Genomic DNA, 23,831 nt, shown 5'->3' on the forward strand with positions numbered 1-23,831 from the left:
TAGAGAGGTGAATGTTAGAGAATGTAGGAGCCATTCTTTTTGAAATATGGCTCTTTAGTACAAATCAGACATGAAGCTTTTGTGCCTCCTAGATAGCTGGAGACACGCACCAGCAGATGGGACACCCAACAGAACTGACCCACCAGTCATGTGACTCTTTGACGGCCAAGAGGTCGAATCGGTTCACATCCCTGCTGTGAACTCTAGGGGTCAGCAGGTGACCTTCGTGCCCTCCAGCAGCAGCGGCCGTGGTCTTCCAGTGCCAGTCCGTCGACTTCCCCCTGAACTGACTGGGTGTTGTCCAGCCAATGGCTCGAGCCCTGCTCCTGACCCCAACCAGGGGTTGCGTCGCGCCCAGAGGTTGGGCCTCGCCCACCCGCGTCGCGCCCAGGGGTTGGGCCCCGCCCACCCACCACGGCTGGATGCAGGTTGAGAAGTTCAGCTGGTGTCCCAGGCATAAGCAGATCCTCCAGGGGTCTGTTGGAGCCAACCAGTGAGGTCCATCCCTCCTCCCTCTGGCTCTCCGGGACTTCTTGAAGTTGCCCCGCTCAAAGTGGCCCAGGTGGGCATGGTGGACGCCCCAGTAGTGGCCCCGGCCGTCCTCGCAGCGGCTCAACTTCACAAAGCAGTCGTTGACCGACAGGTTGTGCCTCACGCTGTTCCTCCAGCCGGGGCCGCGGCTCCTCACCTGGGGGAAACTCTCCTCCACTGCCCGGTAGATGGACGAGAGGTTGAGCTTCTTGCCGGGTGACGACAGGATGACAGTGGCAATCAGGGCCACGTAGGACGGCGAAGGCTTTGGGGGGGAACCGCCGGGCGAACGGCACATGGCACTTCCTGCTAACGTCATCTCGTCTTGGGAAGCAAACATCTCTCGTGGCAAAGAAGAATTCATCACGCAGACGGCTTTTCCCTTTTCCATGTTGGACGAGTCCCCAAGTCTTTTCTTCTTCTAGCAAGAAATCTCAAACCACTCAGTCCATCTTCTCTGCTGGCCAAAGCGCTGTACAAGAAAACCCGGAGATTCTTTGTGGGCTTTTATAGCACTCATATCAATTCCAAACAGTCTTACTCACTGGAGAAGTATGTTTCGTATTTGCCTAATAAGATTATGGACAAACCGCCTTTGTCACGGCTTTGACTGGACATGCCACTTTGGAAAAGCCTGTGAGATAAACACAGGAAATAAAACAAACACAGCGCTTGACTGCAAACCAGATAAATCCGCTGCCTGCAGATGGATCTTGATAAAAGAGGAGAGAAATGGGGGGGAAAGTATTTTCTTCTCCAGAAACTGGGTTAATTCTCAGTGAAAACTTGTTTGCAGGCCAACTTGCTACTTGGTGTTTTCTGGACCTTTTCAAACAATCTCGATGGCTTCCATTCCAAAATGTTCCAAACATTGTCAGTGGAAAAACCTCCTGGTTGTCCAAACAGCATCGAGTCTCTCCAGGGGACAATGAGGTCAGAGCTCACCAGAGCCACAGCCACTAAAATTAAACAGCGGGACTGTTGTTTTTTTGTAGTTAAACCATCCACAATCTGCAGATTATATCAGGGAAGAGCTCTGCCCCTAAGACGCAAGTGGATGATAGTTTCTCCTCCTGAGATTAGACTACTGAACATAGTTTAAGTCCCTTCTGGCCTATTTATAGTGTTGGCCCCGGCAACAATGTCGTCTGTAACTCGACTCCGTCTGTTAAGTCACAGCATGCTGAATGTCAGTTGCCAGAAGCAGAAGCGGAGCAATTCACTCCCAGCAGACAGCGAGCGCCATGGAGTTTCTGGGACTCCCAAGACCTTCTGAGGCCTCCAGTCTCTTAGGGGTACCGGGCCTCGGCACCCTGGAACTGGAGCCGGACCTGGACGTGGACGATGACGATGGCGAGGTGGTGATTGGCATCAGGCCCAAGTCTTCTCCTCTGCCACGGAGGAAGAGCTCTGACGAAGAAGACTCGGAGCCTGGGCCCCCGCCGTGTGGCTCCAGGAGGGTCTCCTTCGCAGACTCTCTGGGTCTCACCTTGGTGCAAGTGAAGGAGTTCGACACCTGGGATGTGCCCAAATTGCCGGTGTACGAATTTTCTGAGAGCAAAGCCAAAAAAGAGGCAGAGGACTGCTTCCTGTCTACGTTCAATTTCTCTCGTCCGCTGTCTGCCGAGGAGCTGCTGGTCAGAGTCCAGGAGCAGAAGGTGGAGTTGGACACTGTTGAAATTCTGCCGGAGACTACCACACTGAGAGGCGTCGTCCGCGTCCTCAACGTGTCCTTTAGCAAGGCGGTGTATGTCCGGACCACGCTGGACACCTGGTCCAGCCACTTTGACCTCCTGGCGGAGTACATGCCCGGTCACAGCGACAGCCGGACCGACTGCTTCTCATTCAAACTCACGTTGGTGCCCCCGTTCGGGCCGCAGGGGGCCAGAGTTGACTTCTGCCTGCGCTATGAGACGACGGTAGGGACATTCTGGGCCAACAACAACAATGCAAACTACGTGCTCTTCTGTCGACAGAAAGTCAAAGAGATCAGAGAGCCGAGGAGGGAAAGCATCTGCAAGAAAAGCTGCCTAAAGACCAGCAGGTGAGGACTTGAGGAGTTTCCTCTTTGTTTTAGAGACACTTTATGACATAGTGTTTGAGAGAAATGTCCTTGATTCACTGAGTGTCAGTGAGGACCTTGGCATAAATCAAAGTTTTTGGTTTAGCTGTTGAATGAAATGTTGTCTTTTTAAAGCCTTGAAGTCATAGTTGTTGTTGTGAAACCAGTCAGTTCCATTTAAACCACATGACTGACTTACCAAACTATGCTAAGCTGCACAGCAGGCACCGTACAAGCTAGTTATGGTGCCTGGAGTACAGAGAGGCTGTTTCTTAACATCACGTCTTGAATTGTGAGGGATAAACAGTGGCATCGTTTAAGGTTTGAATGGTGAGAGTGTGTCATTAACCTGGTTACAGCAACCTGGACACACTGACTGAAAAAAATTCTGTCTATTCACAGTCCGACCTCCTCTGCTGCTGTGGAAATCAATTCAAAAGTGGAAGAATCATCTCAAGAAAATGAATTAACTGGTTAATATGTGTGATTTAAAAAACAAACAAACAAACAAACCTCTAAACACTTTGAATCGTATTTTCTAATGCTGAAACGCTGACTTCTGTTCTTTCATTCAGACCCGTCAAGACATGAAGCGAAGGTGGAAACTATCAAAACACTGCCAGTCGCAAACAAAGAGACGGGAGCGTCCCCTGCAGAGAGTGAAAAATTAAAGGTGGGTGAAAACAGCAAGTCAAGACATTGAGCTGACTCATTGTTCTCTTTGTCGTGGATCTTTGGCTGTAAATTGAATGCCGGTGATTTGAGAACTCCTCAGTAATAGCAATGACATTCATTACCGCTCACTTTTGAGCGATAAGGAATTTCTCAAACAAAAATGTTTCTTTCCTGTTAAGTGGCGTTAAACTCACTTTACCTGGCCGCCCATTTTGCTCACTTGAAGTCTGAAGATTGAGTCATTTTGTCTGACACAAACCTTTATGGGTGAGAATTCAGCTCTACAGGTCTTCTTCAAAAGGCTCCCAGTGAGGTCACCGGCCCAAGATGGGAGCGCTCTAATTTTGGCCTGAAACCAGCCACTGATTCATCAGATCATTAACATTGACACGTAGACACAACAGCCCTGCTGAACTCAGACAGGCAACCCAAACAGAATGTGCTGGAGGTGCATTTCACACAAGACCCACACGCTTTGATGGCCAATAGTTGCACTCTTATGCCAAAACCCAAAAACTGAACATTTTTATTCCGACAAACAGCTTTTGTGTGCAACTAAAGTGTGACAATCCTGTCTCGGTTGTTGGTGAACAGGCGGAGAACCGACAGAACAGCAGCAAAAGGAGTCGCAGAAAAGCTGCACGGATGGCCCGGATCAAGGATCTTTTCACCCAAAGAGACAGAGACGGAGCTGATGCTCCTCCAGAGGGCAATGAGCCTGTCAAAGACGAACCTCTCGAAGAAAGACAGTCAAACGCACAATCATTGTCTGATTTAAGAAGCAAATCTGAAGGGTCTCCAGTCGATGTCGATGAATCGTTGGAAACGTGCGAAACAGCAACGTCATCATCGTCACAAGCAAATGACTTCACATCCAGCAGTGAACCAGAGAAGGTCCGTCCGACCGACACGGCCAGATTACATGGAGGTGAGGACACTGTGAAGGACGACCAAACTCCAGCAGAACTCTGTGACATCATCAGGTCTGTCTCCACTAGCGAGACCACGATGAGTCCTGAATGTCTCGGTGACGCTGAGGCTGAACGTGTTAGTTCAGAAATGAATGACGAAACCTTTGAAGCCACGAGCCTCACATTTGGAACAGTGGTGGCCCCACTGTACCAGCAGGCCTCTAGTGGAGTGGGAAGTGTCAGTCTGGTCAAGGCTACGCTAAAGGCTAGCCACTCGCTTCAAAGTTGCGTTCACGCTGACAAAAGTGAAGCGAGTTGCAACGCTGCGAACGAGGACCAGGTTCATGGAAACGTGACGAAAACTCTGGAGTCAGAGCGAGAACCCTCATGCCTCTCTCTGATTGGTCCATTTGAAGAGGAAGAAGTGAGTTTAAGCGAGACGAAAAATAGGTCCAAAGCAGAAAAACAGCGTGATCAAGACTCCACAAACACAGATGTGGTCCCCCAAACTATTTTGGGACAACCGCACATTGTGAACCTTTCCGACGCACATTTAACAGATCCGCAAATATCTACTGAGGGACGGCGTCTCCAGGGAGGCGACGCAACCCACAACCTTCAAAAACAAACAGCGACTGAGGAAACAGCCGTGAAGGCAGGAACGCTAATTAAAATTTGCCCACGAGCAGCGGAAATGGAAGGTGACGGTGATGCGGTGCGTGATCCTAACACTTCACCCCCTCAGCGAGAAGCAGAGCGTGCTGGAGATGGGACGGGACTACAGACCAGCGGTGACGAGTTCAGTGGCGGGAAACCGGCTCTACACTTGTCTCAGCAAGAAACTGAGGCTGTAGAAGAAGAAGAAGAAGAAGAAGAAGAAGAAGACGCAAATGGTCACACTGCTGTCGAGTCAGAGGAAGAAAACTCTTCCCAGTGTGAATCTGCTCACCGTGACTCGGTATGTTTTGCTGACTCAGCAGGAGTAAAGAACTGGGAAACGATGGTCAAGGAAGAAGAGGAAAACGTTCTGATGGAGGAAGATGAAAGTCAGGCAAAGAACTCAGGAGCAGAAGAGACAGAAGCGGCTGAGAAAGACGGAGGTATCCTGCCTGAAGACTTGGGGATGAAGACAGTGTGGGAAAGTACAGGAGCCGGTGAGACCGAACAAGACAAGACTGATTATATTGTGGAGTCAGGATTCGTAGCAGCAACAGAGGCTGAGGGCAAAACACAGAATGCAAACCTCTCGCTGGGCGAACAGGGTTGGCCAGAACAGCAAAATTGGGAAAATTTGGATGAAAAAACTGGCAAAAATCTCAAGGAAGAATCAGGAAATGTTGGAGACGCAGAAACAGATAGCGGGGAGGAGCCTGAAGAGGAGAAAGACACAACACAAGAGGTAGAAATTGAAGTTGACCTTGCAGTAATGCACAAGGTCGAACAAATACTCACTCAGGAGGAGGAGGAAGAAGAAGAACAAGAAGAAGAGAAGGAGGAAACAGAGGAAACAGTGTTGAACAATGAGAGCAGAGCAGCTGTGGAGGAGCTGATGGATGAGGTCAGCATGAAGGCCGCAGCAGAAGAAAACATTGTTGAAGCACAAAGTGGCTTTCAAGGTGACAACGAAACATCCTGCAACTGCAGGGATCAGCTGACTGGGAGGTTTGGACACCCAGAGGACCGCGAGTCAGGCGGGAGGTTGGAGATTCTGGCCAATGGCGTCGTGGCACCAGAGGTTGTCGATGCAGATGTGAGTAATTTTGGAGAGAACTTAGTCATCGCACCCACTGAGGGCCCAGAAGATCTGCCCGACCCAGGAACTGACAGAGGGGAGGGTGATCGTGTGACTGGTGAAATCAAGGAGGAAGCTTCTCAGAAACCTGGAGACCTGCTGAAGGGCCGTGGAGATCCTCCCGCTGCTGAGGAGGAGGCGAAGGAGAAGCAGGAGGAACAGAAGGAAGTGGAGCAGGAGGTGGATGAGAAGGAGGTGGAAGCTCCTCAGAAACCTGGAGACCTGCTGGACGGCTGTGGAGATCCTCCTGCTGCTGAGGAGGAGACGAAGGAGAAGCAGGAGGAACAGGAGGAAGTGGAGCAGGAGGTGGATGAGGAGGAGGTGGAAGGTCCTCAGAACCCTGGAGACCTGCTGGACGGCTGTGGAGATCCTCCTGCTGCTGAGGAGGAGACGAAGGAGAAGCAGGAGGAACAGGAGGAAGTGGAGCAGGAGGTGGATGAGGAGGAGGTGGAAGGTCCTCAGAACCCTGGAGACCTGCTGGACGGCTGTGGAGATCCTCCTGCTGCTGCTGAGGAGGAGGAACAGGAGGAGCAGAAGGAAGTGGAGGACAAGGTGGTGGTGGAGGCTCCTCAGAACCCTGGAGACCTGCTGGAGAGCAACGGAGATCCTTCCGCTCTGGAGAAGGAGGAGGAACAGGAGGAAGAGGAGGAGTTCCAGGAGGAGGAGGAAGAGGAGGAGGAGGAGCAAGAGGAGGAGGAAGAGAAGGAGGAGCAAGAGGAGGAGTCGTGCATGTGGGCAGGTGAGAGACCCGGGAGCCCCCAGCACAGGGAGGAGAGCTCCGAGTCGGACTCAGAGGACGAGGTGGAGCTGTACATGCACTGTCTGAGAGCCGTGCACGCCGGGGAGCAGGCCCAGCGGGACCAGAGCAGGGGGGCAGGGCTAGGACTGGGAGGGGGCGGGGCTAAAGTCCTGGCCTTCAGCAGGAACAAGCGGCCTCCTGCGGCGCGCATGCCCTCCATCAGCGAGTCCCTGGACGAGGAGCAGCCGCCTGGCTGGCCCCAGGGTCAAGGTCACCAAGGTCACGGAGGTCACGGAGGGACAGGTGACGTCGGAGCCGTAGCTGCGGACCCGTCGGACTCGATGGGACAGGAGAACATCGGCGGACAAGTTTCGTGTTGGAAAGAGAAATTCTCCTGCAGCAGTTTCACCAAAACTCTGTTGAGCGCCACCTTGTTTGTGGTGTTTGTATTTGTGGCCTACCAATATGATTTTCTCGCCTGTTTTGGCCTCTATGTCATATCAGTGATTTGGCTCTGCTGTCAAGGTGAGACTCAGCCCGTTAAAAACAACAGAATAGGTTGAATCAACTCAGTCTTTCATTTTATTTATTTATTTATTTATTTATTATTGCAAACAAAGGGTCCCATCCAAAAAGTCACGGTCCAATATATTTTAACAAGTAATACATGTCTGGAGCCTGCCCTTGAGGTTGCCACAAATTATAAAAAGTTCATTGTTTGCTTGATCTGGTTTTCAGAAAACATTTGTTAAAACATTCAAAATGTCACAAATGGCCCTGGCCCCACCTCTAGGCTTCACTAGGAAACTAAAGAGGATTTCTCAGGATCCATATGTATTCCATTTCATTTCATTTATTACAGTCCAGATCGAAGAATAAATAAGTGAAAACAAGCGTAATATGGAACCTCTGAACAAATGTCCTTTATCTAAAGGTATTTATTCATTTACATGATGTAGGTCATAAAACAGCCATTCATTGTGGCCACTGCGACATATTCATGTATACATCTGTCTGTGTATGTTTACATTGTCAAGAGCTCTCATGCTTGACTGTACAGAACAGTAAGGGTGAACTCAGACTTCAGGCTGTGGACCACTGCTCGCTCTCACTCTCGGTGGAGGCTGTTTCTGTGGTGCAAATGGTCGTGTGCTGTGTGTTGAAATTGAACAGTACATTTTCCTTGACTGAATAAATGGTGCTGCAAAGAAACAGTCCACTTTCACTACCTCTTTATTACACTTTGCGTGTGTTGCCATAATTGTAAAAAATAACCGAGTTGCAAAGTAGTTAGTGATTTGGACAGCCGCTATTGAACCTCCACTGTACAGTTAGAATACTGCAGCTGTGCTTGTAGTTCTACAGAAGGTCTTTCAGGGACAGGTTTAGCATGCTGATTTGTTGAAAGGATTATGGTGAAAACACAAATCAGGTTGTTTGTTTGTTTATTTAAGCAGGGCCAAACTTAAAGTTGCAGAGATAAGGCCAATAGAACTGTCATTTGATTTGTTGTGGGTTTTTTTTTTGTTCTTTTCAGAAGACTTTGGTCATTATCAGCACTGTTTTCATCCCCCAGTTTAAGTCTAGATCAATATACCGGCAGGCACTGCACTACCGCTGATTTATTTGTGAAAAGAAAAGAAAAAGCACAGATCAATACAAGCAAACATCAGAACAGGTACACGGCTGCAACCCAGTTGGTGTAGTTCAGATGGATGTCGGCTGCATGTGTGCATGGCATAAAGAGTTCAGATAACCTCAAACTTGTACCAGAATGTACATTTAAACAGTACGGGCTCTTATTTGTGCTCCTGGGAATTATTTTATTCAAACCAGGCATGTTGTTATCACTTATCACTGACACATTGTGTTTTTAATCCAAGTTACCAACAGAACAAAGTGCCTGTGCACTCACAGCTGGTAAACTGAGGAATGTCAAGATAGGGGCCTGAAAATCAAAAGTATCCGTCACAACTTTCAAAAGATTTCTCCAATCAGTCATAACAAGTACACAAAGTGTTCAGATCAATAAGCACAAGAGCAGTTCAGCAGCACAGACTTCATTGTGATGCCTCTCATTGTCTGTGTTAAGCATTCAAGCCTCAAAGCTAAAGACAGTCATGCCACTCGGGCGGCCGCCAAGTTCCTTTTTACTCATTGAACTTTGGCTTTTAGCCGGAATGTTTTGAAGCGAAAGCAGCTGCAGTGTCTGCCAGGGGATTTCTGCACTGAAGATTACCTCCTTTTTCTCGAGTTAATCGTTAACTACCACAAGAAACACAAAATAACTCTATTTCAGATAGACAAAACAAACATTTTTTGCTGCTTAGTAAAGATATAAATCATATGCAATGTATTTTTATTAGAAATATGAAAAAATGTTACATATATTACCAATATTAACAAATGACACGCAAGTCTTTGCAAGTCTGTACAGTTTAAAAAGTTGTTGTGTAATAGAGAGAATTAAAAAAGTTGAATTTTCAGACAAGCTGATTAGACGTCGTTCATTGAATTAAAGCGGACGATCATTTTTGGAGAATCGTTTAAAATTCACACGCTCAAAAAAAATAAATAAATAAAAATAAAAAACACAAATCCTCCGTCATTGAACGCATCTCGTTGATGCGCTCGGTTTCTGACATTGCCGACGTGCACGTAAACATCTCACGGCACGTCCGCGGTCGCGACGAGACTCGGGCCCCGTGATTGGGTAACGGATTGTCAATTCCGAAGCATGCCTCCCCGCGTCGACCAATCAGCTGGCGCCTTGTTGCCCGGTGTACCGGCTCCTGCTCCTGCTCCGGCTCGCCGGGCAGCTCGTATCTGGGTTCGGGGGGAAACGACCCGGCTGCAGCGGTGGTGGCGGCGGCGACGACAATATGGAGCTCAGGGACCATGTGGAGGCGGTAGAGACGGAGAACCAGCCGGACTACTTCTACGTCCCCATCCCGGACGAAGTGCCGCACAAGGCGGAACAGGAGAAGCTGTCGGGGGTCGTTAAGAACCTCCACAGAAAACTGCGCAGGAAATACAGAGAAGGTGAGCAGCCTCGGTGTCGGTGGGCAGCCACGGTGGGCCGCTCGGCTCCGGTGAACACCAGAAAGACCCAACGACACCTTTTAATTGCATATTAACATGACAGAGACGCAGATAACCTGATGCTAGCGGCTAACGTTGCGCTAGCAGGCAGCGGCAGTAACAACAGCAGCAGTAACAGTAACAGCAGTAACAGCAGCAGGGAGTCGCTATCGAGGGCAGCTCGGCCGCAGTGAGCCGCTAGTCGAGGCTCCTAGTCGGCCTCCTAGGCCTTTAAAGCTCCTTATCACCGGCGAGGAGGCTCGCTGGCCAAGCAGAGCGTGGAGGAGTTAAACATTGAACAGCAGCAATATAACGACGAAAACAGTCGACAGAGCAGATAAAGCCTCCGACGCCGCGGACTGTGGATTATTACCAGTCGATCTGTGTTGGTGAACTGGGATTTTCGTTTTGTTTTTTTGTTTTTTCTTTTTACCACCAAATGTTTGTCCAAGTGTCGGAGCTGCGGACACTCCAGCCAGAGCCAGCTGACCTCAGACACACATGGAGCGAAGCAGTGGTTGGTATTCATGCTTTGTCGTTGATGAAGGCTCGTTATCAGCCTTTGATAGCATTAGAAAAACAAGGCAGATTGTTGCACTGTCACTGTTGACACAATCAGCAGCAGGGCAGGCAGCCAGAGCGTCACCAGAAAAGTCAAGTTTCCACTTGAGAGGGAAGGAAAAAAAATGAGAGTTTCAAGCAGTGATGTTGAGGGAATACTTCTGCTTTTTTTTTTTTTTTTAATTTCTCCTTTGTGGAAGTGAATGTGACGAAAATGCTCCAAATTAAAACGGATGACATTGTGTATGTGAGTATCTGAGACTGTCGTATCTCAGCTTAAGGCCGCTGGCTGTCCATGCGGGATTAATTCCCTGTCCAAAGTTTATACAAGACTGAGAACAAACAACCTTAGACGCATCGACACTGAAAGTAACTGGGCTGCTGTAATCAACGCACGCATGAGGATATTTCTATGCAATCAGAATTCCAGGGCTGTAAAAAAAACAACAACAACAATGTGAATTACACTTTTGCAACGTTCAGCGACGTCACTTCTCCATCGTCCATGTTCAGCTGTCTGCGCTCTCATTCGCTGCTCAATCAAACTGGATGCGAACCGGATTCAAAATGGGAAGTGTGGAAATCCCCCTCCTGCCAGACTTTAGTGCTGACAGTACGGTACATGTGTGTCAGGCGGCGCTCAGGGTGTCCTCCTCCCAACAGACACGCCACTGAGGTGACACTGCTTGCTGTTCTTTCTTCCAACTGGGAGCTGGTGGCTTCGAGAAGCTGCTGAAGTGGCCCAGATTCAGGAGGCGACCCACACGCTGATGCTCTCATTTTCCTGAGGAGAGGCACTGTCGTCGTGTGTGTGTGTGTGTGTGTGTGTGTGTGTGTGTGTGTGTGTGTGTGTGTGTGTGTGTGTGTGTGTGTGTGTGTGTGTGTGTGTGTAGCTGAAAAACAACAGGTGTGAGATCATTATCCTGACATTAAAACTTGGCTAACCCGATTTATTATTTTGTTAGTCTAGCAAGGCGACAAAAGAAAGCCTGTCAGAACTGAGCTTCTTTGTTTTTCTCGCTTTGAACGACTGAAACTTTGTTTCGTCCATTTCCTCTTTTAACAAAAAAGAGGTAAAAACTCTTAGAAGATTCTGTTTTTTTATTCATTTACGCGTTTAAACTGCAGCCCGGTCGGCCCGGTTGCAAAAAAAGATGTGTGGCTTTTGCTGTCGTGCGTTATATGATATTTTCCTCAGACGTGTGTCTGTTTGTTCTAAAGGTTTTAAAGGGAAATTGAATGAAGTGTTTTTTGTTGTTGTTTTTTTTAAATTGTCGTGCGAAACCAGAGAATGTTTCAGAAACACGGAGCTGCCTGTCTGTTGTTTACCAAGAGCAGCAAAGTGGCTCCTGATTGGTTAATAAGCAGAGCATGATCTGCTCTGACGGGCCATAAACACGAGGTCACGCTTCCCCACAGCCGCAGTTTGCCTCCGCCGCCTGATAAAAGTTTCCTCCCCGCGGTCACGGGATCGCACCGGACGGCTTCTCCCAGCTCGCAGGTTGTAAAGCTGCCCAAAGGCTGCCATGTAGCCCAGGGATTTTCCTCTGGATATAGCTTTCTTTTTTTTTTTGTGCGTCTGCTTATTTGCCCCGTAATTATCTTTTTAGAGCAACGGTTTCACTTCTTCTTCCCGCGCAGATGTGTGACAGCCGAGGTAAAAGTGGCGCTGCAGTTTTGGATCTGAAGGAGGGGAAACGATGCTTATGGTTCTGTAGATGCTAAATGTGCGTTTTCCATCTCTTCCTTTTTGTTTTTACGCTTCAAAGTGGGCGACTTTGAGAAGATCTGGCGCGAGCACTGCGAGGACGAGCGCACGCTGAGTGAGTACGCCCTGGCCATGAAGAACCTGGCCGACCACCACTGGACCAAGAAGTGCGAAGGGGAGGGCCGCATCGAATGGTGTCGCAGGTACGATTCCTTCCTTCCTGCCTGCCTGCCTGCCGCAGCCCCCTCTGCTGGTGACTCAGGAGCCTGACTCATCCTCCACCCCCCCCCCACCCCACCCCCTCGTCCGCTCTCTGCAGCGTCTGCCAGGAATACTTCTTGAACGGCGGAATGAAAAGAATGTTGGAGAAGGACGAGAAAAGTGCCAAGTTTGCTGCGGGTGTGACGGGCTCGTCGGCGAGCGCCCAGCCCTTCGGCGCCACCCCCAGGTCAGTGCTCGCGTCACACAGCAACTTCTCTGCTCTGGGAACTTCAGAAATGGTCCAGCTTGGCCCCTCTGGCACTGCACAGCCCTTGACTGTGATCCAGTGGCTGTCAACTGGTGGAGTCTCACCCTCCCTCCCTCCTGGTTCTCTGCTGCAGCTCCGTCTCTCAGCTGGGGAGGATGCGCCTCCTGGACGTGGGAAGCTGCTTCAACCCCTTCCTGAAGTTCGACGAGTTCCTCACCGTCGGCATCGACATCGTGCCCGCAGTGGAGGTACGGCCGCCGGCTCTCGGCTTTTCTCTTCCCCTCGGCCCAACCATCAAATGAGTAAACATTAAGACGAATGCACCAGGATTTCCTGTGGAGTAGCTTCTAGGTGATGGCTCTGCAGAGAGAGAGGCCAATGCCAGAAGTGTGCGGAAGTGTCCACGTGGTGTCAGTGTTGTGGACTACTCTGGCAAAACAAACTCAGCAGTGTGCGTCAGAAAATGTGCCTTGTGTTTGGGTTGAACTGCGAGTTAAAGGGCCAGTGCGTAGAATTTGGCCGAATTTATGATTTTTTTTTACGCTGGTGAAAGTTCCAACATGCTGCCCTTAAATACACGAATAAAAGTGTGCACTGGCAGTACAGTAATATATAATGTCATTTGGCTTTGCTACGGTTGTCATATATGCAAGGATATACTGAGTCAGCCAAAATGATGCATACACGCGTCAGGAAAAGAAAAACTTCATAAATATTTAATTTGTGTGAGTACTTCTATTCATGGATGGAACTGTGAGCACTGGGACCCTGATTGATTTTTGGAGATTCACATATATATAAGAACCGTTCTGAGTGGAGGAAAACCACATTGTAATTCTACACATCCATTAATATATTTATGGGCAGTATGTTAAGTTTTTACCAACATAAAAATAATGAATCAGGCCAAATAGTATCACTGGACCCTTAAAACAAAACAACGTGCAAAGCCAACCAGGTGATGGCGCTGCGCTGAACGCTCTCCTTCTCTCACGCAGACCGTGTACAAGTGCGACTTCCTCAACCTGCAGCTGCAGCCGCCCGTCCAGCTGGCGGGGGGCGCCGTGGAGGCCTTCCTGCAGCAGCTGCACAGCCCCATCGACGCGCTGCCGGCGCAGCTCTTCCACGTGGTGGTCTTCTCGCTGCTGCTGTCCTACTTCCCCTCGCCGTACCAGCGCTGGATCTGCTGCAAGAAGGCCCACGAGCTGCTGGAGCTGCATGGCCTGCTCCTCATCATCACGCCCGACTCCTCCCACCAGGGCCGCCACGCCCTCATGATGCGCAGCTGGCGCGTGGCGGTGGAGTCGCTGGGCTTCCGCCGCTACAAGTACGTCAAGTACTCGCACCTGCACCTGGTGGCCTTCCGCAAGGTGAGCGCCGCCACCAGCAGCGACCTGGTGTCGCAAAACTACCCCGAGATGCTCTACATCCCGCAGGACTTTGGCTCCAACGAGGAGGAGGAAGGAGGGGAGGGGGGCGAGGGGGGCCAGGTGCGCTCCGACGGCGAGGACGAGCAGGTGGCCTGGGGCTTCAGCGAGCTGCCTGACACGCCCTACGACTCCGACTCCGGGGAGAGCCAGGGCAGCTCGGTGCCGGGCTTCCACGAGCTGGAGGACCCCATCCTGCTGCACAGCTAGGCCGAGCCAGAGCACAGACCCCCCAGACCTCCCCTATAGACCTTCCTAAGACCCCTCTAGACCCCCCAGGCCCCCCCCTCTTGTCCCCTCCTCCTCCTTCTTCTTCTTCTTCTGCTGCGCTGCCAAATCTAACCTGCTGCATTCTCCTCCTCCCGACCCTCTAATGATGCAGTTTGCACAGTGTGAAAGACGCAAGTTTACACATTCTATGTCCTCACATATCCACACACTGCTGAGAGTGTGTGTGTGTGCGCGTGCGTGCAGCCACACACACACAGACACACACACACACACAGAAACAAACACACTCACACGCACGCACCACACAAAGATGGATATAGATATATATATACATATATATATATATTTTAATAAATATCTAGATTTTGTAAGAGTCGGAAGTGGAACGCCCTGCAGATATCTCAACTCCACCGAGTTGCATCCCATTTTCTCAAACAGCATTCAGTAATAACAGAAGAGAATCAAACTAAGCCAGCTTGACAGCAGTGTGTTTGAAGGAGCTGCTGCTGCTTCTGCTGCTCCTGCTGCTCGGTAGAAAGACGGAGAGAGAAGAGGGACAAACCAGCAGTGAGGCAGCAGCTTGACTGACTGGACTGACTGACTGACTGACTGACTGGCTGACTGCTGCTGCTGGTACGCCCGCTTCTATCAACGTCATGCAGCTAGATTTTCTGGAAAAATTCTCAACCTGCGTCTAGTTTTCCAAGACAAAAAAAAGAAAGAAAGAAAGAAAAAAAATACTGTTTTCATATATATATATATATATATATTCTTGATAGTGAGTACATTGGTGTTGTGCAGTGTCGAGTGTGGCATTGCCATTTGACTTTGGCATCCAGCGGATGACTTGTGTGTCTTTTACGAGAACGTGGTATTTGTAGCATTTTAGACCTTTTCAGAGCCGTACAGTAGAACTACGACTAGGTTTACTCATGTGAAACTTTAACTGTATTAACTCAATGTGTAACAAGGTACAAGTAAAGTAGGTATTACAACCCGCCCCCCCTACTCATTTTCTCACACATACTAATTTAGAAATAATCTCCCGTTAGACTCTCAGTACTGTTTTGTCTTCAGGCGAGGAAGTGTTGGACCACTGCGAGTCAGCGATCCACAGCCAGGCAACACAATCCACACACAAGTTTGTCACTTTGACGGGAAACAGACGTGAGAGCCTCAAAGTCGGAAAAAACTCACCGCAAAAAGACGAAAGAAACTTGCACTAATGTATTGGTTTTTTGTCATGAATGAGTGGAAGGGTTTGTATTTTAGCAATAGAAAGAAAGAGACTGCTTGCCACCGGGGGGGCAGCACTGTGTGAAAACACTACCAGAGACAATGTTGCGGTGCTGGAGCGTGTGCGAAATGCAGCAGAGACTTTTATTTTATCCCCCCACCCCCTGAATTTCTTTCCTCTGCGATGCTAAAGTGACCCTGGAGGTTGTGTGGCTGCAGGTTTACACCCAGTGTGACAGTAGCAGTGAGTCGAAGGTGCCTTCTCTGTTCCCGGGATCTTTTGGTCGCTTTCGTGGAGAGAATTCAATAGTTTACCTTTTCTGAAAAACATCACTCTGACTCTCGCTTCATAGAGAAAGTGTGCGGCTCCCCCTGGTGTCACACGCATGGATCATACAAACATGTTCAGTGTTGATGTGATGCAGTATGTTTTTGCTGTGAGCATATCGATTCCCAGTGAATGCACACCCCACACCCCCTCTGTCTCCACTGATGGGAAAACATTCGACCGTGTAGCACACGCAGATGCTGTTTTCTTGTGATTCATTTGTCAACTCGTCTTCCAGTTTATTTCTTCCATTTGCATGAAATGGATCATCTATCAACATTTTCAACAATGCAGAACAATGTGTGCTTCTAGTATGGTTGTATTTCCATTTTATAAATGAATGTAAGTGTAATGTGTTTGTTTGTGTGTGTTTTTTTTCCTCCAAATTGCAGAATACTGCTCCATGCTCTGCTTATAAACACCTTAATAAATTGTTTTATTCTCATCAGTAAAGACAGGAGCCTCAACGTCTCCTCTTTACATGTAATGTTGTAACTATCAAACAATAAAAACATTTAAAACTTCACTGTAATAAGAAGGAAACACTTTCAAGACAGTGCGGATGCTTTATGTTACCTAGACAGACGCTACATTAAAGTAAACTGTTGCCTATAGCGCGTATAGCGGATAATCAGTGAGATCATCCTTCAGCCACCAAAGGTGCCGCACTCCAGATGGAATTGAGAGACTTTGCAGCGACCAAATATTTGGGTTCGGGGCGTAGTTATCCCTAATTCATCCTAGGGATAAGTAAATCTCGCTGTAACGACTGTAAAACGCGCTCTAACAATTTTGGACCTTCGCATTCGCCATAGTCGTAGCTGGTGCTATCATGGCGGCTGCCAAGTAAGCAAACTTTTGCCGTTGGAAACTTTCTGGAGCGACTATGTCGGAATCTCTGACGTCAACCTCCAAGCGCCCTCCAAGACTTTTGGAATATCGCTCCGGACATCAGACCAAGCGAGAACAACCGTCGTGAGAATGTAAATGTTTCTGAGTGCTGCACAGTTAGCAGCAGCGGCTAGCGAGCTAACCAGCTAGCCACTTTCAACAAGTTAGCTCGCCAAACTTCCGGGTGACCTATAGATGGATGGATAGATGTACTTCATTGATCCAAAATAAGGAAACTACACAGTTGCAGCGCTAGCAAAACAGCACTACAGATCAGTTTAAGTGTCGGTGTGGTTTGTCACGTCGAAACCAACACGAACTAAACCAAAGTCGATACACTAAAGTGGAACTTGCTCCTCGGTCAACATGTGTCGCTTCCTGCGCTACTGCGTGAGCCACTGCCTCCATGCGGCCATGACCCGGCTGGAGGAGGTCAACGACGAGGTGAGCGTGTGGTCGCCGCTCCGCTGGCTGGGCTACGTGTCCGGCCTCAACCTGCTGGTGGCGCTCTGCCTCGGCCTGTGGGCCCGCTGGCAGGACGGCAGCGCGGAGACCCTCCTGCCGCTCATCTTCCTGCTGGTGCCACTGGTCCTGGGAGTGGCGTGCGTGTTGTACTACTACTTCCACATGGAGCGGATGAGCCAGCGCCTCCTCTTACACCCGGCGCTGGGCTTCCTGCTGGGGCTGCTCTGCTTCTTGGACGGTCCCGCACTGCGCCAGGACCCCAAGGAGCGGGCCGCCCGCTACTTGCTGCTCACCAGCGCCGCCCTGCGGACCCTGTGGGCGCTGCTCGACCGGCTCTTCGGCTGCAGCCGCTACCGGCCCGCCTTCCTCACGTCGGCCGAGCGGCTGGAGTTGGCGGGCTTCGCCGCTGCCTCATGCAGCACGCTGCCGCCCCAGGAGTCGCTGAGCGTCGCTGCGCTGGTGGCGGCGCTGGCTGCGGTGATGGTGGCTCTCCGGATGAGGGCGCTGCTGGCGCTGCCCAACCTGCTGGTCTTCTCCGCGGTAGCGGCGGCGCTGTTCTTCCGCTCGCTGGGCGTCCTCACCAACCCCGCGGCGCTCGCCTGCTTCTTCAGCCAGCTGCTGTGCGACCCGCTGCTGGACGTCTTCTTCAGCGGCCTGTCGGTGACGGAGCGCTGGCGGCCCTTCCTGGCCCGCAGCGCCTCCTGGCGGCGGCTCTCCCTGCTGCCCGTACTGGCCGTGGAGGCGGCCTTCGTCGTTCTGGCCGCCCAGAAGCTGCGAGAGCCACACAGGTGGTGGTTCCCCCTGGTGGCGGCCGTAGTGCTGTGCGCCCTCTTCTGGGCCACCTGCCACCTGGTGTTCGTGATGACGGTGTGTGGCTTCCACAGCAAGCTGAGCGCCTGCCAGCGGGTGCTGGCCGCCCAGCTGTCGGACAGCAGCGGCCTGGACAAGGTCATGGCCTCCAGGGGTATGAGGCACCTCTGCCTCATCTCGGAGCGCCTGCTCTTCTTTACGCTGGTGTCCACCGTGGCCCTTGCTGCCCTCTGCTGGCAGGTACGGACCAGCACCACACTCACACATCTGCCTGGTGCAAGTTTAACGTACCGTTAAGCTCTCACCTCATTCACTTTTTCACCAGTGTTTTCTTTAGAGTAATTTGTGTGTCATCACATTTTGTCAGTATCTGGTCAGAAATAGTAGCAGTAGTAGTGGTAGCAGTAGCAGCAGTAGTAGTAGTAGTAGTATTAACACTCTTGCTCATGTCCTATCCTCAATATTAATGTAGAAGGGTTAGAGGTCCAGTGTGTAATATTTGGAGATTTTGAAAAAGAGAGAGCGACATCAAGTGGTCACATTTCGCTTAAGGCTGAAATTAGGGTTAGGGTTTCGGGGTTCCTCACGAGCTAGAAGCCCCAAATTTGACGTGGGTGTGCCGTGGGGGCTCCTGATGAAAAAGCAAGTGTCCCAGAGTCTCTAGGACAAAGTTGACCTTTGACCTTCATAGACTTGTATGACATTAAGGTTAGGGTTTTGGGGTTCCTCACGTGCTAGAAACCCCAAATTTGGGATGGGGGCATCTTGAGAGATCCTGATGACATAACAAGTGGCCCCACGTCTCTTGAACAAAGTTGACATTTGGGGTGAATTCCAATTCCTCCCTTAACCCTCAATCTCATCCCTCAATCTCAACCCTCAATCTCAAAAATGCGCGCTCCCGCGAGGTGCAAGTGCTGTCCCAATTCTAAGAACGTCAAGTTGAGGGACGAGTTTAAGGGCTGTATCGCCCTCAATATTGAGATTCTCCGGCACCACCCTTGGCAGTAAGGGCTACCCAGAAGGCATTGTGTATTTTCGCCAAGACATCTTCGAAAAAGATCGCTATGTAAAAGCGAGCTACAAATGGAAGTATTTTCTTAGTTAATAAAGATATACCAAAAAATATTACCAAACCATTTTATTGTCTTAGTTTAAGACTTTTTTTTTTTTTTACTTTACGAGGTTTGTCAACCGGACCGGCGGTCCTGGCTTCACGTTACTTGTATACCTCGTTGTGTAACGACGGAGGACTTCTTCTTTTTCGTCGTCTTTTTCTTCTTCTCCTTCTTCGTCGTCGTCGTCTTCTTGACAGACTGGACGTAGCTTTGGCGTAAGGCCGCCCCCCCCACAGTCTGAAGACGTAACTGCACTTAAGGGGTGTCCCATTTCTAAGCCCTTACACTTATTTTTGAGGGCCAAGATTGAGGGTTAAGGGCGAGGGTTGAGATTGAGGAGTTAAGGGAGGAATTGGAATTGGCCCTTGACCCCCATAGACTTGTATGGCAATAGGGTTAGGGTTAAGGCTGAAATTAGGGTTAGGGTTTTTAGGTTCCTCACACGCTAGAAGCCCCAAATTTGGCGTGGGTGCTTCTTGAGGCAGCTGGATTGTCCACACCAGGCTTCCTTAGAAATATGCTGGTGCAAGATGGCAGCTAACTGTATTTTGTTATATACATATAAGGAAAACCTTTTATCTGACTACAATTCTACGCTTTTAATGTATTTATGGGCAGTGTGTTCAGCCTTTCCCAATATAAAAATCATAAATCAAGGTAAATATGACACACTTTACCTTGAAATGGAGGCAACGTTTAAAGAACCTCCACCTCTTCATCGTCCTGACATGAAGACGAGCTGGACGACTGAGAACCTCCCCAGACGTCCTGGCTGCTGGTGGTGGCGTTGGAGACGAATGAGCTGACTGTTCTGTTACTCCTCTGCAGCCGTCCAGCAGCCTCTTTGTCAGCACGCTGCTGCTGGTGCTGCCTCTGGAGTCTCTGTTCCACGGCCTGTTCCACGAGCTGGGCAGCAGCCTGGGAGGAACCTGTGTGGGCTATGCCCTGGTGGTCCCCACCAACTACTGCAGGTAGAGTCTACACACACCTCAGGCAACGCTGCAGTAACACACTCACCTAGAGCCAATTAATGGAAATAATTAGTGTTTAGATATTTATCATATCAATTTGTATGTACATACTCCTTTAACGATGCAAAATTTCCCCAATGTGGGATAAATAAAGGCCTTCTGTTCCATTCTGATCTGACCCCCGACCCCTCCAGCCCTGACGGCCAGCCCTTGCTGCTGCCTCCGGGCCAGGTGCAGGAGTTGAACCGGCGCTCGACGGCGATGCTGAGCGGCGTGCAGCGTCTCTTTGCCCACCACCTGATCGAGGCCTTCGGCTGCGACTACTCCAGCAGCGGCGTAACGCTGGAGGCGCTGGCCGCCAAGATCAAGACCTTCCTGGATCTGCGCACCGCCGACGGCCCCCGACACGACACCTACCTCATCTACTACAGCGGACACTGCCATCCGTCTGGAGAGTGGGCGCTGGCTGGTGAGGAGGGGGAGGGGCACTGGGCCCCAGGTCTGAATTTAATCATATATATGTATATATATATATATGTACCCTTAAATTTATGGTTGACTCAAATTCAATTTTTTTTACAATGAGACCTCACATGTCCATTTCTACAGTATAGTTTTTGAAATAATCCACCTGAAAAACTGAAAAATACTGTTGGGACAGTGTCTCGAAGTATCGATGTGTGTAAAAAAAGAAAAATAATAATAAAGCGAACTGCTGGCATCATACAAAATGCAGGTATTTAAAGTATAGATGCATTTTGTTCATCATAGTTTGAGATTCAAAGTGAAATCTGTTTTTGTTTGACCGCCGACCTGAACAGCGTTGAAGCCGATGCGTCACGTTGATGTTTCACAGTAAAGTACAGCACATATAAATACAAAATCCAGCACATTGTGTGTTATGATGAAAATCAACCGGATCCACCGTGTTTTTACACCATTGACTTCCTGTCTGAACGATCCTACCTGCTGCGATTGACGCAGGAGGGACGCGGCAAGCGTCAAAGAATAAATTCTGGCGTTCTTTTCCAGCGGCTCGCGTTTTACTGCTTCTGGGACGCTTCTGGGACGCTTCTGAAACGCGGACGCTCTGCGCCTGGTGTGAACCTGCTCATTGACTTTAGTGGCCGCGTTTCACTGCGTTGACGCGGACGCTCTGCAGACGCTTCTGGTTATTAGGGTTAGGGTTTCGGGGTTCCTCACGCGCTAGATTCAATTCCAATTTGCAATCAGCAAATCCAACAGTCTGACTGTTCAGGAAGCACCCCCCGCCCCCCCAGACAGGAAACACAAAGAAGAGCCATCATTGACTTTATTGATTCGTCATCCCCCTTTTTCATTCAACGTTCTCTCTGCTCTCTGCGGCCACCAGGGGGAGACACTCTACGTCTGGAGCAGATCCTGGAGTGGTGGCGCGACCGCAACGGCAGCTTCAGCTCTCGCCTCCTGCTGGTGCTCGACTGCCAGCACGCTGAGACCTGGGTGCCGCAGGTGCGGCGGGTGGAGGGGCTGCACGTGGCCGTGCAGGGGGCCACCCTCAAGGTCGCCACCCGCCCCTGGGCCACCGCCCCCCGCCCCGACCCGGAGCAGCCGCTGCTGGACCCCCAGGAACCCCCCCAGCTGGGCGACTTCACCGCCCGCTGGGTGGAGTTCAACTGCAACACCCTCGACGGCGAGCTGCAGTGGTGCGAGGAGCAGGGCCGGCCCGTCGGCGCCACCTACGGTCTGTCCCGCCACTGGAGCGACTACACGCTGCACCTGCCGTCGGGCAGCGACCTGGCCCACCACTGGGGGGCGTACTTCCCCCGCCTGGCCTACCCGCTGGTGCAGCTGCTGCTGTGGAGCAGCAGCCTCCACCTGCTGTGGCTCTGCAGCGCCACCCTACGGTGTCTGAGGAGGGTCAAACTCAACTGGTTCCCACCAGCTGTCCTGGACACTGGCCAGGGCCTCAAACTGGTCCGAGCATAACTGCAACTATCAATATACACGTGTTTACATGTATGTGTATGTATATATGAACTAAAGCAGTTTTATTTAACCTTCAGATTCTATATGCAATTGAATATTTTCTAAGAGTTGATATTTTTGGGCAGCTTTTGAGCCCCTCCCACCCCCTTTTTTTAATAATTTTTTTTAAATTTAGTAATGAATCTTTTATTGGCGTTGGCATTTACTTCTGATTTGACGTCGACAATGTTTTGCACTTTGTTTTTCTCTCGTCCGATTCAATTCCACAAGGTCCCACATTGTTCAGCAACCAATCAGCACTGACCTTCTCCAACAAGCAGGAAGTCCAGGAAGGACAACAGAAAACACTAGAGGAGCATCAGTGCCTGGACGGGTTCTGATCACTGATCCGACCACTCTGCTGTTCGCAAAGTGCCTCTTTTGTGACGCCAAGTTCCTTCAAGACACAAGTTGAATGTAATGTGGGACCATGAACTTGAAGACGTTTGTCTGGTGCTTCACCGACACGTCACAGCTACCAAATACCTTCAGCTCCTCGGCTGACTCTCATCTTGAAACCAAAGTGATGGAGGTCCATCTTTACGAGATCCCAACCAATTTGATTTATTGTGAATGTAAGTTGTTGTTTTTTTTCTACTGCAGTCACTATTAATTTAACACTCCAACTTCCGTGTGTTTTTATTGTTACAACAGTGGAAGAAATGTCAGATTTTGAAGATACAACTTCCGTTGAGTCTCTTTTATGATGAACTTTTTTAAAAATGCACTAGCAAGAAGAGAAATGACTCAGTCAGTTTTATTCCCAGGGTTCCTTGCGGCTCCTCAGACTGTCGCTTGTTTGCAGCGTTAATCACCATGTTTGAAAAATATGCAGTATAAATACTTGAAATAATTTCCTGGCCTCCACATTTGATACTGTGTGAAATAAAAATATATTTAAAAAAAAAAGTTTTTTTGAGCGCTTGTGTCAGATTCTCACATATTGTGTAATAAGTAAAAAAAAAAGTAAAGTTTTATGATTGTGAAAAGGAAATTTTATTGATTTTAAAACAAAAAAACAAAACAAAATTCTATTCAAGTTTTAATTTACTTTTATTGAAAATATTATAAAATTATGTGGTGCAGCAGCATAGTTCAGATTGGATTAACTCTAACATGTTCACAGTTACATAAACCAAAGATGAAAATGGCTTTTCTTTGTTTCTTTTTTACAACATGTAAAGGAATGTAGTGCGGATAATAAGAGTATATCGCCCCCATGTGGGTGGAAGCACTACTTCACTGAACCCAAAACACCTGAGGTCGTTCGGGCTTCTGCGTTTCTGTTTCTAACTGCATGACAGGAGATCTGATGGGGACCAGTTTAAAACTTCCACTGGTCAGATGACATTTCAATGGTGTCATCTGACACTGCAAGACACTGAAGAAGGAACATCTACATGGACAGGACGACCAGCCGCTGACCTTTGACCCAACAGCTCACCATCACGTTTGGGGTTTTCAAGAAACACTCCAGCAAACTCTGAGCTCAACAAAAGAGGGTGAAAACGCAACCAGAGGGTGAAAATATGAGAAATCTACAATTTAATCAGAGTTTTTAGAGCAAAATAAATGGATGAGGAACTGAAACTTTCAAATTTGAGCCACAGATTCCGCTGGATGAGATTCAGGGGAGAAAAACTCAACAACAGCATCAGTGACACAGCAGCCTGGTGGACAACAGAGAGCTCTGCCCAGTCTGAATCATCTAGTCCAGTCCACCAGGTCTGAAGCATCCAGTGGTGGGAACAGATGGAAGGAGAAGCTGGAATCCACCACTAGGAGCAACAGACAGAGGAGATCCAGACTGGGAGGAGG

At 49.5% G+C, this 23,831-nt stretch overlaps 4 protein-coding genes across 7 annotated transcripts in view; 3 read left to right on the plus strand and 1 right to left on the minus strand.

The window, feature by feature from the left end:
* The first annotated feature begins 1,534 nt into the window (after positions 1-1,534).
* ppp1r3ab (protein phosphatase 1, regulatory subunit 3Ab) lies at positions 1,535-7,938 on the plus strand. The gene is made up of 4 exons (XM_076049260.1): positions 1,535-2,575; positions 2,996-3,066; positions 3,169-3,266; positions 3,863-7,938. The coding sequence occupies exons 1-4, from the start codon at positions 1,719-1,721 to the stop codon at positions 7,271-7,273; spliced, it is 4,437 nt and encodes a 1,478-aa protein (XP_075905375.1). The 5' UTR covers positions 1,535-1,718; the 3' UTR covers positions 7,274-7,938.
* A 1,541-nt stretch (positions 7,939-9,479) lies between these two features.
* samtor (S-adenosylmethionine sensor upstream of mTORC1) lies at positions 9,480-14,487 on the plus strand. Of its 3 annotated transcripts, XM_076049270.1 has the most exons (6): positions 11,669-11,853; positions 11,963-12,009; positions 12,122-12,263; positions 12,380-12,508; positions 12,663-12,777; positions 13,528-14,487. In XM_076049270.1, the coding sequence occupies exons 2-6, from the start codon at positions 11,994-11,996 to the stop codon at positions 14,164-14,166; spliced, it is 1,041 nt and encodes a 346-aa protein (XP_075905385.1). In that variant the 5' UTR covers positions 11,669-11,853; positions 11,963-11,993; the 3' UTR covers positions 14,167-14,487. The 3 variants fall into 3 exon arrangements, with proteins under 3 accessions (XP_075905384.1, XP_075905386.1, XP_075905385.1); XM_076049269.1 differs by lacking the exons at positions 11,669-11,853; positions 11,963-12,009 and adding an exon at positions 9,480-9,752; XM_076049271.1 differs by lacking the exons at positions 11,669-11,853; positions 11,963-12,009 and adding an exon at positions 9,993-10,308.
* A 314-nt stretch (positions 14,488-14,801) lies between these two features.
* Positions 14,802-22,905, plus strand: LOC142903554 (transmembrane protein 168-like). The gene is made up of 4 exons (XM_076049261.1): positions 14,802-18,157; positions 19,864-20,006; positions 20,201-20,472; positions 21,376-22,905. The coding sequence occupies exons 1-4, from the start codon at positions 17,009-17,011 to the stop codon at positions 21,972-21,974; spliced, it is 2,163 nt and encodes a 720-aa protein (XP_075905376.1). The 5' UTR covers positions 14,802-17,008; the 3' UTR covers positions 21,975-22,905.
* A 137-nt stretch (positions 22,906-23,042) lies between these two features.
* The window catches only part of ptdss2 (phosphatidylserine synthase 2), a 14,872-nt gene continuing 14,083 nt past the window's right edge, over positions 23,043-23,831 (minus strand). The window contains exons 13-14 of one of the 2 annotated variants that reach the window (XR_012929265.1): positions 23,524-23,831; positions 23,043-23,484 (exon numbers count right to left, since the gene is read on the minus strand). The exon at positions 23,524-23,831 is cut by the window's right edge and continues 1,622 nt beyond it. The gene's annotated coding sequence lies outside the window, so the exon portion shown is untranslated. Of the gene's footprint in view, positions 23,485-23,518 lie in introns of those variants that run through there. The other variant, XM_076049267.1, reaches the window with a different exon arrangement.

Source organism: Nelusetta ayraudi, unplaced genomic scaffold, assembly GCF_046127955.1.
Source record: "Nelusetta ayraudi isolate G7.1 ecotype Tasmania unplaced genomic scaffold, CSIRO-AGI_Nayr_v1 ptg000111l, whole genome shotgun sequence".
In the NCBI taxonomy this organism is placed as follows: Eukaryota; Metazoa; Chordata; class Actinopteri; order Tetraodontiformes; family Monacanthidae; genus Nelusetta; species Nelusetta ayraudi.